The sequence below is a fragment of the Pteropus medius genome, unplaced genomic scaffold (genome assembly GCF_902729225.1).
Source record: "Pteropus medius unplaced genomic scaffold, Ma_sr-lr_union100, whole genome shotgun sequence".
NCBI classification, from domain to species: domain Eukaryota; kingdom Metazoa; phylum Chordata; class Mammalia; order Chiroptera; family Pteropodidae; genus Pteropus; species Pteropus medius.
In genome coordinates, this window is record NW_024341755.1 from 446,812 (window position 1) to 458,895 (window position 12,084).

Here is a 12,084-nt window from a genome sequence, read left to right on the forward strand (position 1 = left end):
TTGATTTTTAATCAACTTTATTGTGGTCTAATTTACACACAATAAGATACATACATTTTAACTATATAGTTCAATCATTTCAACAAATGTATTCACCAGTGGAGTCAGTAACCAATCGATACAAAATGCGCACTTTTATCTCTGATATTTTTCCCCAAGTATAATATTTTTTGACATTTATCTGTGTTGTTGCTTGTACCAGTAGTTTGTTCCTTTTTATTGCTTACTAGTGTTCTAATGTATGAATATACGAAAATTTGTTTATTCATTTACTTGTTAATGAACATTTGGATTGTATCCCTTTTGGAGCTACCATAAATGAAATTGCTATGAACATTCCTGTACAAATCTTTTTGAAGAAAGATATTTTGAAATCTGTTTTGGAAAATTCCTAAGAGTAAAATTTCTAGGACGTATGGTAAGTGTAAATTTAACTTTTCAAAAACCTGTCAAAAAGTCTTTCAAAGTGGTTGAACTTACCGGCAATGAATGACAATTCCAGTTGTTCCACATCCTTAGATATACTTGGAATTGTCAGACTTTTTAATTTAGCAATTTTGATGGATGTGTAGTGGTATTTCATTGTTTCTTTTTTTCACATTTCCCAGATGATTAATGAGATTGAACATTTTTCCTTGAGCTCATTGACAATTCGTATATGTACTTTTGTGAAATGTTGGTTCAAATCTTTTGATTATTTTTATTGCATTGTTTGTCTTATTTTGAAGTTTAGGAGTTCTTTATATATCTTCTGGATATAAACTCTTTGTTGTTTACACGTGTTGTAAATATTCTCCCACTTCATTTTCTTAACCATGTCTTTCAGAGAGAACTTTTAAATTTTGGTAACTACAATGTCTCTGTACACTCTACTATTATACTACCTTTATTACTACATTGTAAGTCTGAAATCAGATAATGCAATTCTCCATATCTGTGGAGTTTTTTTTCCCCAGAATTATTTTGTGTATTCTAGGTTTTTTGCAATTCTATATAAATTTTTAGTTAAGCTTGTCAAGTTATACAAAGATGCCTACTGAAATTTTGATTTTAACTACACCGAATTTATAGATCAATTTGTAGAGAATTAATATCATAACAGTACTGAATTCCCTGATGTAGGAGCATGGTTTTTTATACTTATTTTGATCTTTAGTTTCTTTTGGCATTCATTGTTTTAAGTGCATATGTTTCCTTAAATTTATCCGTATTTCATGTTTTTGGAAGCTATCATAAATTTTTTACACATGATTTCAATTTCCAACTTTTCATTATTAATACTACTGAGTTTTTGTATATCTATCTATAATTTAAATCCTGCTAAAATCATTTTTATTTCTATAGTAGGTTTATTGTAGACCCCATAAGGATTCTCTAAATACATGATCATGAGATTTAATAAAGACATACTTACTGCCTTTTGAACCTGAAATTTGTGAAGGAATTTTTGTTGTTTAAGTCTGAAAATTCAACAAGGCCCTACTGCAGCACACACTCATTGGCTTACCTCATGAAAAGGCCTAATGCATCTAGGGGCCCCTCACAAGAGGAACTATCAGCTGCCCTGTTCTTTTCCAACTTTTAAAAAAGTGGCTGCCTGTAGAGTCCATATTTATATGACTTAGCAGAAGAGACAGGTGGTTATTTTTTTCCAACTTTAATCTGTTTTTCAAATAAAAAGAACTTTTTCCTTTTTATAAAATTATATATTTTTTGTTTACTATAAAAAGAATAAAATAGAGAGAGGTTATGAGTTTTTTAAAATCCATTCTCCTGGACTCTTTCCTTGACACATCTCTCCTGTACATTTTATTGGAGGGAAAATGGAGAGCACTGGCAGCAGAAAGAACAGCAGGTGGAAGGACGCCTGTCCTAGGAGCTTGGGAGGGAAGAGGCGAGTCCCCAGAGCAGCAGCTGGGATGGCCCACAGGCCCCCGAGAAGATACTGCCCTTCCCTGGCAGCAGAGAAAGGCCCAGGAACACACAAAGAAGGGACAACGACAGGGCCCAGGCTGGTGATGTTAAAAGGGACGCGGGGACAGGGGCGGCGACGCGGGCCGAGGGCTCTGCAGGACCCCGAGGGGCAGGAGGGGGGCGGGACGGGGGCGTCGCCGTTCGCGGTGACGAGAGACTCACGTGACCCGCCAGCGCCGCCTCGCGCGCGCCTCGCTCGGGCGTCAGACTCGGTCGTCGCTCGCTCCCTTCTCGGTGTCTGCTCGCGGTGTCCCTGAGGGCGTGCGGGCCAGGGGCGGCCCCAAGAGGCGGAGGCGGAGGCGGAGGGGGAGCAGGAGCAGGTAAAGGATCCCGAGGTGCTCCCCGGGGCTGGTGCGGACAGCCGGCCCGGCCCGTGGAGCCCTCGGGGCGGGGGCGTCGGGCTGCCCCGGGGCGAAGCAGTGCAGAGACCGCAGCCACCACGCCCTGCCGCGGCCCCGCGTGTGGCCGCAGAACACGGTGGGCCTTTCTGGGGGGGGGGGGGCGGTGGGAGGGGACTGGGGCTGGACGGCCCAAGGCGACGACCCTTCGGAAACACCTGCTTCTGGGTCCCCCGCCCCGCCCCGCCCCGTCCTTCTTGGTGTCGAAAATAGTGGTCAGCGCGGGGGCGGGGACGGCGGCGGGTGGTGCGCCGAGCGCTCGGCTGCAGTGGTCCCCGCTCCCCCACCCCGGCCCTCCGCAGGTCTGCGGGTCCAAGTGTCGCGGCGGCGCACTCGCGGCGAGAATCGGGAGGCGGAGGAGACGGCAAGGATAGGCCCAGGTGGGTGCGAGGGACGGCGGTGGCGGGCAGGGGTGGGCAACGAGTGGAGAGCAACCTCCGAGACCCCAGATCCTTCCCCGCGCCGCGTCCTCCATTTTGGTGCCTGCAGAGGCTTGGGCATGGATCGGCAGGGAAAATGGTGGGTTTGGGATGAGGGAGGGGACGGGAACCAGAGGGAAGGGGGAGAAATGAGACTGGGGGCCCCCTAGAGGGCGTACGGAGCCTCTCAGGTGGGAAACATGCAATTTTAAAAAGCCTTTGAAATCCAAGCCTCTGAATCTTAGAAGGTGCGTAGTAGGGCCTCTGTCCTCGGTGCTGATCAGTCCACGAGTGGGGAAAAAGTTCTTTCTCATGTCTCTTGTCTCCTAGGAGTGATGGCGTCGAAAGAGGAACAGGCGGTAAAAAGTCTCAACATGGAAAATGCCAACCAGGAAAATGAAAAAAAGGATGAAAAGAAGCAAGATGCTAATAAAGGAGAGCCCTTGGCCCTCCCTTTGGCAACTGGTGAATACTGTGTGCCTAGAGGAAATCGTAGGCGGTTCCGTGTCAGGCAGCCAATCCTGCAGTATAGATGGGATGTGATTCAGAGGCTTGGAGAGCCACAGGCAAGGATGGGAGAAGAGAATATGGAAAGGATTGGGGAGGAGATGAGGCAACTCATGCAAAAGCTGAGGGAAAAGCAATTGAGTCACAGTCTGCGGGCAGTTAGCACTGACCCCCCTCACCATGACCATCATGATGAGTTTTGCCTTATGCCTTGAATGTTCATGTTTTCCCTGAAGTTAATAGGGCAACACACCTGCTTCCTAAACTTACATGTTTGTGATGTACCTTCATTGTAAACCTTTTGATGTTACTTGTTTCTTATGGGTCTCCTATTACCAGCTTCTAATTGAATGTTGTGTTTTGACCCAATACGTAAGTTTCTGTCAGCAGGGGAGTTTTACCTATTGCATGGAAAGATGCTCATTACATGTTATGAAGTAAATAAAGCAATATAAGAAAGCATTCTCTAGTTTTTACTTCAAATCTTATTACATTTTATAAATGAGCACACAGTCTAAGAATACATAAAGTAAAAAAGTGTTCATCTCCTTATAGCAATTATTTTTCTCATTTAAAAAAAAAACATTACTTAAAGAGCTAGACCACCTGATAAAAACAATGTGAGCACTTATTAACACTTGTGTTAGAATCTCAGTTATGGCTAACCTCTCGATCTTTTATTTAGGAGTATAAACCTAATCATGAGACATAGCTCTTTAAAGATCGTATTTATCAAGATGAAGGTGATAATCATCTCCCAGGACTGCTATGTGTACTTGAGGCAATAAGTTTATGAGCTTTTTCCAAGCTCTTGTTCCCATTAGCATATGCATGACCCAACCCCTTAGATACTCCCTTCAGCTATTGGGGAATTTCCCAAATCCATGTCTGTCCTATACTCAGAAATATCCACTGGGCTAAGAGGTGTAGGTACTTATATTTCTCTGTTTCTTTGCCCTATTGCCTTCTCCCTTGAGTATCCTCAAGGTGAGAAAGTCCCACTGATTTCTCTGAAACTTCGAGTGAATTGAGTCCTCAATCTGTCCTATAAAAATTTGGAGAAATTCCTTCTCCTTGTTGAGCTTCATGGAAATAACCTTGACCATCTGGTTCTTTCCTTAGGTGTAGTTCTCCCCCAAGAAACCTACCTAGTTCATTAGACTATTCAAGATGTGTGAGGCAACACAGCTCACTTTCAATCTGAGTTGGCCCTTCTCACACCAGCCCCCTGAAACCTATGAATATGAAGAATTATACTGAGTTGAATGCCAGGAGATGGTGTCAGTGAATTTAGTGGATACCCATATGTGGAGATTTTTATGAGAAGTCCATTGGAGGACTATTGTGTTTAAGTGTCCCAGTTGAACTTGGGAAGTAAAGTTGTTTTGGAGTGTACTAAATAGGTATAAAGACAGTCTTTTGTGGAAATAAACTTAGAAGTTAGGGTTCTAGAACAGAGTTAGCAAAACACAGCCCATAAACCAAATCTGGTCTATTGCTTAGTTTTTTGGTCAATAAGCTAAGAAGAAATTTACATTTTTTAATGGTTGAAAAAAATTGACTTATGACATAAAACTATGAAATTCAAAATTTGGTATACATAAATAAGGTTTTATTAGAATACAGTCATACTTATTAATTTACATAGTATCTGGCTGGTTTTGTACTACGATGGCAGAGTTGAGTAGTTGCCAAAGAAACAGTATGGCTCGCTTGCAAAACTTATATGTTTATTATCGCCTTAACAAAAGTTTGCCAAACTCTTCTCTAGGATATAACATCACAGTAGCACTTAGGAAACCAAAAGGAAACGTGTGTAGGCAGGTGAAAACGAAACACAGCAAACCCCAGAAATGAATTAGATTCCTAAGCAATTCCAAAGCCCGCCCTCTTCAAGATGCTTGAGACACAAGGCACATACAGCAAGACAGGCGTTTATAAAGACAAAGGCTAGAGTTGAAAGGGCAGGAAAACATGAACAGAGAAGCTTCTGCCCTACCAGACTTCTTACTCTTGATTGCCAGTGCTAAAACCTGCTTCTATTGAAACCAGAAGCATTCTGTCTTCATTGGCCTAAGGATATTTAGCAGTTCCTGAAGAGGAACTAGAAATTCACATATGAACCCACGGCATATCATAGTAGAAGATTAGACATGCATATGTTCAGAAAAATGTACACTTCCATGTATAGGCAGATCCAAATTTGCCCTGTCAACTCAGAGAAGGGTGGATTTGAGAAATAGCCCTCTGCAAACTAGCTTTTGGCCTTTACCATAATGTTTGGATCCGAAAGGACAACTGAGGGAGTAGTATGTAAGTGATCAGGCTCTACTTAAAGTACTCAGGCAACAATCAACCATTAGAAAGTGAACAAAAGGCAGTAAGAGAACAGGGCATGAGGTTCCCTAGAAGGGAACAGCCATATCTAAGGTTATGGCTGTATTTGCCTACTTCTATCATTTCTATATGTTATGTGGCAAGCCTCCTTTTCTCTCTAAGAGTGACTGCTCTTCACAAAAGGGACAAATTCTTCCCATAAGTGCCTAAAATCTAGCGAAGAGAAGGTGCTGAACTCTGGTTCTCAAAGAAAAAGGATGTTCAAAAAAGAGGTTTGAGATGTAGATATGGATTGGGCCATTGGGGTTTTAGCACTTTATGTACATCTTGTAGATCCTTGATGAATAAAAAACTGAACCAAGGTAAGTATGGATTTAGTGGTATTCAGCAAATGATAAACAGGTATATGTATTTTAATCCTTACATATTTCTAACAAAATTGAGATAATAATGTAGATAACTTTAAAAAAAATTTTTAAGTTTATTGAGGTAACATTGTTAATACAATTATATAATTTTCAGGTGTACATTATAATTTGACATCTGTATATTCTATTGTGTATTTACCAGCAGATAACTTTTGGAGAAAAATAATTATTCGTTCTTTTTTCTGAAAAAAAAATTAAGACTATTGAAGGAAATAGATTTAAGGGCCACCTTGTGACCAAAGGAAGCAGCGCAGTTTGAACTTTCTAGTCACACAGAGCAGGGAGTATTCACAGACACTGGACTCTTCCGAGTAGGTCAAATAGCATAGGAAATGCACTTTGGTTAGAAGTGAAATAAAGCCTTCATGTTTTAACCAAGTAAAACATCAAGCCACATTTATGCTTCAAATGAAAATGGAGTAACAAGAACTGTATTTACCTCTCGAATTGAAACAAAACCTGCACAAAATATATATATAAAGAAACCAGTTTTCAGTTATTGAACATTAAATAGTGGAAGACAAAGTTCCATGAGGGAGGAGAAACAAATAATATGAGACATGTTATTGCCCCCAGATTACTGTGCATTGTAGAATTTATAATATACGTGGAAGTAAAATGTATGTAAACAATAGCACAAAAGCCAGGAGAGGGGGAATGGAAGCACACAATTTTAAAGTTCTTATTCCATACATTAATGTTACTCGATGGTAGATTCTGAAGTGTTAAAAATGTATGTTATAAATTTCAAAACGACCATGAAAAAAGTTGTAGCTAATAAGCCAACATAAGAGATAAAATTGAATCTTCAATATACTCAATCAAAAAAATGTTAGAGGAAGAGAACAAAGACCAGAAGGGACAAATGAAAACAAATAGCAAGAAGGTTGATTTAAATGCGAACATATTAATATCAATAATTACATCACTGTAAATTGTCCAAACACCTCAATTTTAAAACAGAGATTGTCAGATTTTATAGATAAGGAAGGCACAAATATATGCTGCCTATAAGAACCCTATTTTAAATTTAAAGATACAGATAATTAAAGGAGTGAAAAATGATGGACAATCTTAACACCAATCAAAACAAAGCTCGAGTGGCTATATTGATATCAGATACAATAAATTTCAGAGCAAAGAATAGTACCAGGGATATTATGGTCATAGAATGTCATTATATAGTTTTAAGTGGTGAGTTTGTCAAGAGGAAATAATCCTAAAAATTCACATATTACAGTACTTCAAAAAATATATGGAGCAAAAACTGATAGAACTGCGAGGAAAAACAGACAAGCCCACAATTATAGTCAGAGATTTCAACACTTTTTCTAAAAAATTGATTGAACAAGTAGACAGAAAATCAGCAAGTACATATAAGACTTGAACAACACCTTGAACCAATTTAGTTAGTTGACAATTGTAGAACTTGCCACCAACGACAATATAATGTACGTTTGTTTCACATGCACATGGAACATTTACCAAGATAGTCCATATTCAGGGCCATAAAATAAGTCTCGATGTTAACAGGATTCAAATCATAAAGTGTATGTTCTCTGACAACGGTAGAATTAAATGAGAAACTAATAACAGAAAAATCTCTGGAAAATCCCCAAATGTTAAAATTAACCCAAAGAAGAAATGAAAGGGGAAATTATAAGGTACTTTGGACTGAGTGAAAATGAAAACTCAACATATGATAATTAGTGGGATGTGGCACAAGAAGTACTGAAGAGGAAATTTATAGCACTAAACATATATATTAGAAGAAAACCAGATAGCTTAAATACATGGAAATTTTATTTAAAATACTTCCTCCAAAGAAAACTCTAGGTTGAAATGGCTTTACTGGTAATTCCACCAAACATTAAGGATGGCATAACACCAATTCTATGCAAAATCTTCCAGAAAACTGAAGAGGGAATACTTCCCAACTCACCTTACAAGACTAGAATTTCCCAGATAACTAAGCAGACAATTATAGAGATGGAATTTAGTGATTACCAGAGTTTAGGAGGGGAGGAGGGAAAGAGCTGACTACAGCTATAAAAGGGTAGAATCAGGGATCACTGATATTTCTAGTCTGTAGTAGTGATCATGCAAATCTACACATGTGACAAAATTGCATAATGTAACTAAATACATAAACGGATACAAGCATGACTAAGATCTTTTGCACATGTTTTTTTTTTCTTTTTATTGTGTTAATATACATAACATTTTTTATCATTTAAAACAATTTAGTTTAATGGCATTAAGTACATTCACATTGTTGTGTAACCATCACCATTATCTATCACCAGACCTTTTCATCATCCTTAAATAAAATTCTGTACCCATTAAACAATAATTCTTCATTCTTATTTGCCCCAAGCCCCAAGTAACCACTATTCTAGGTACCTCATATACGAGAAATCATGTAATAATTGTCCTTTTGTGTCTGGCTTATTTCACTTCACATAATATATTCGAGGATCATCCACGTTGTAGCATGGGTCAGAATTTCATTAATTTTAAGGGTTAATAATATCCCTTTGTATGTCTATACCACACTTTGTTATCGATCCATCCGTCAATGGACATTTGAATTGTTTACACCTTTTGGCTATTGTGAATAATGCTGCTATGAACATCAGACACAAATATCTTAGTTTCTGCTTTCAATTCTTTTAGATATATATCTAGAAGTGGAATTGCTGGATCATATGGTATAATTTTTTGAGGAGACATCATGCCGTTTTCTATATTGGCTATACCACATTACGTTCCCACCAGCAATGCGCAAGGGTCAAAATTTCTCCACATCCTGGTCAACACTTGTTGTTTTCTGTTATTTTAAAAAATTTTATAATAGTCTTCCTAATGGGTATAAAGTGATTTCTTATTGTGGTTTTGATTTGATTTCCCTTATGATTAGTGACACTGAGCACCTTTTAATGTGCTTATTGGCCATTTGTTTATCTTCTTCGGAGAAATGCCTAGTCCATTCCTTTGCCCATTTTTAAATTGGATTGTTTTTTGTTTTTGTTTTTTATGTTGAGTTGTAGAAGTTCTTATATATTTTAGATATTAATCCCTTATCATATGCATGATTTATAAATACTTTCTCCCATTCTGTTTTGTGGGTTGCCTTTTCACTCTATTGATAGTGTGTCTTTTGATGTATGTAAGTTTTCGATTTTGATGCACTCCAATCTATCCATTTTTTTTTCTTTTGTTACCTATACTTTTGGTGGCATATCCAAGAAATCATTGCCAAATCCAATGTTATGAAAATTTCCTCTTAAATTTTTTTCTAAAAGTTTTACAGTTTTAGATCTGATGTTTAGATCTATATTCCATTTTGAGTTAATTTTTGTGTATGGTGTAAGGTAAGGATCAAACTTCGTTCATTTGTACTGGATATTTATTTTTCTCAGCACCATTTGTTGAAAAGACTGTCCATTTTTCATTGAATTGTCTTTGCACCATGTCAAAATTCATTTGACCTACATGTGAGGATTTATTTCTAGGATCTCCATTCTATTCCACTGATCTATACGTGTGTCTTTATGCCAGTACCACACTGATTAGTGTTACTTTGCAGTAAGTTTTGACATCAGGAAGCTTGAGTCTTCCAAATTAGTTTTTCTATTTCAAGGTTGTTTTGGCTATTTAGGGTCCCTTGAGATTCCATATGAATTTTATGATAGATTTTTCTATACCTGCAAAAACATCATTGGGATTTTGATAGAGATTGCATTGAATCTGTAAATTGCTTTGGGTAGTATTAACAGTATTGTCTTCCACTCTTTGAATGTAAGATGTTTTTCCATTTATTTATGTCTTCTTTAATTTGTTTCAGCAGTGTTTTCAGTATACAAGTGTTTCACACCCTTGTTTAAATTTATACTGAAATATTTTATTCTTTTTGATGCTACTATAAAGGAATCATTCTCTTAACTTTTTCTTTTCAGATTGTTTACAGTTGGTGCATAGAAACAGAACACATTTTTATGCATTTATTTTGCATCCTGAAACTTTGATGAATTTATTCATTAATTCTTACAGTTTTATTGAGGACTCTAGGATTTTTAACCTATAAGATTATATCATTTGTGACTAGAGATATTAACGTCTTCCTTTCCAATAGGAATGCTTTTTTCTTTCTTGACTAATTGCTTAGGCTAGGCCTTCCAGTACTATGCCGAGTAGAAATGGTGAAAGTAGCATCCTTCTTTTTTTTCTGATGTTGAAAGAAAAGCTTTCAGCCTTTTACTCTTGAATATGGTGTTATTTGTTGGCTTTTCATATATGGCATTTATTATGTAGAGATAATTTCCTTCTATTATTAGTTTGTTAAGTGTATAATGAAAGAGTGTTGAATTTTGTCAAATGCTTTTCCTACATCCATTGACATAATCATATTTTTTTCCTTCATTCTGTTAATGTGGCTTATTACATTGGTTGACTTTCATATGTTGAACAGTTCTTACATCGAGGAATAAAACTCACTTGATCATAGTATATAATATTTTTAATGTGCTGCTCAATTTGGTTTGCTAGTATCTTTGAATTAATATTCATATGGGATATTGTTCTATAATTTTAATTTCTTGTAGTGTCGTGTCTTTGTCTGGCTCATAACATACGTAAGTTTCAGGTATACAATTCTATAATATATCATCTGTATATTGCATTGTGTGCTCACTACCCAAAGTCTAGTCTCCTTCTGTCACCATATATTTGACCCCCTTCCCCTCTGATAACCACCATACTGTTGTCTGTGTCTATGAGTTTGTTTGTTTTGTTTGTTTCTTTGTTGCTTTCTGTTTTATATCCTACATATGAGTGAAATCATATGGCTCTTGTCCTTTTCCATCTGACTTATTTCACTTAGCATGGTATTCTCAAGATCCATCCATGCTGTGTTCTCTCATCATGGGAAATTTTTTTTTTTGTAACTATGCATGATAATGAATGATAACTAGTCATTTTTCAATATATACAAATATCTAATAATTACGTTGTACATCTGAAACTAATATGATGTTATATGTCAATTATATCTCAACTAAAAATTAAAAAAAAATAAAGAGCTCAATTTACAAAAGCATCAAAAAGAATAAAATAGGCCCCTTGCTGAGCAGCTCCAAGCCCTGCACTGGTGGCACCTGGCCTCAGTTTCTGACGTGGCCTCTTGAGGCAACTATAAGCATCTGTGGATTGCTTGCTAAATCTTACCAGGTGGCCCCGGAGGGACACAGATTGGGGCTAAACTTGGCCTGTAGCTAGACCCTTCTCAGGACTGTGCCAATGGACACTTACTACACAAAGCCACACTAATAAGACTGGGAGACTTAGGAGCTTTGATTAGTACATAGAAACAGACACAGAAAGACAGCCAAAATGGGGAGACAAAGAAGCATATCCTACATGAAAGAACAGAACAGAGATCCAGGAAAAATGGAGTCAAGCAATCTACCAGATGCAGAGTTCAAAACACTGGTTATAAGGATGCTCCATGAACTTAGGGAAAGAGTAGAGGAACTCAGTGAGAACTTTAACAAAGAGATTAAAAAAAAACCCCGTAAAAATGGAAATGAAAATTATAGAAAGGAACCAGTCAGAAATGAAGAATGCAATGTCAGAGACGAATAGTATATTAGAGGGAATCAACAGAGTGGAGAAAGCGGAGAATCAAATCACTGATATAGTGAATTGGGTAGTGGAGGACACCCAATCAGTTTAGCAACAAGAAAAAAGAATCCAAAATAATGAAGATAATATAAGGAGCCTACGGGATAATATCAAACGTAACAACATTTGCATCATAGGGGTACCAGAAGGAGAAGAAGAGCAAGAAGTTAAAAACCTATTTGAAGAAATAATGATGGAAAACTTCCCTAACCTGGTGAAGGAAATGTCTATTTCCATACAAGCCCAGGAAGCTCAGAGAGTCTCAAAAAAGATGAACCCAAAGAGGCCCACACCAAGACACATCATAATTAAAATGCCAAAGGTTAAAGACAAAGATAG

At 37.7% G+C, this 12,084-nt stretch overlaps 1 protein-coding gene across 1 annotated transcript; it reads left to right on the forward strand.

The window, feature by feature from the left end:
* The first annotated feature begins 2,157 nt into the window (after window positions 1–2,157).
* Window positions 2,158–3,760, forward strand: LOC120594440 (protein BEX1). The gene is made up of 3 exons (XM_039852459.1): window positions 2,158–2,294; window positions 2,675–2,752; window positions 3,122–3,760. The coding sequence occupies exon 3, from the start codon at window positions 3,127–3,129 to the stop codon at window positions 3,511–3,513; it is 387 nt and encodes a 128-aa protein (XP_039708393.1). The 5' UTR covers window positions 2,158–2,294; window positions 2,675–2,752; window positions 3,122–3,126; the 3' UTR covers window positions 3,514–3,760.
* Window positions 3,761–12,084: the final 8,324 nt, after the last annotated feature.

Bases quoted from the DNA above. Each gene is read 5' to 3' on its own strand.
- LOC120594440 (XM_039852459.1), top strand. From the start codon at position 3,127: ATGGCGTCGAAAGAGGAACAGGCGGTAAAAAGTCTCAACATGGAAAAT.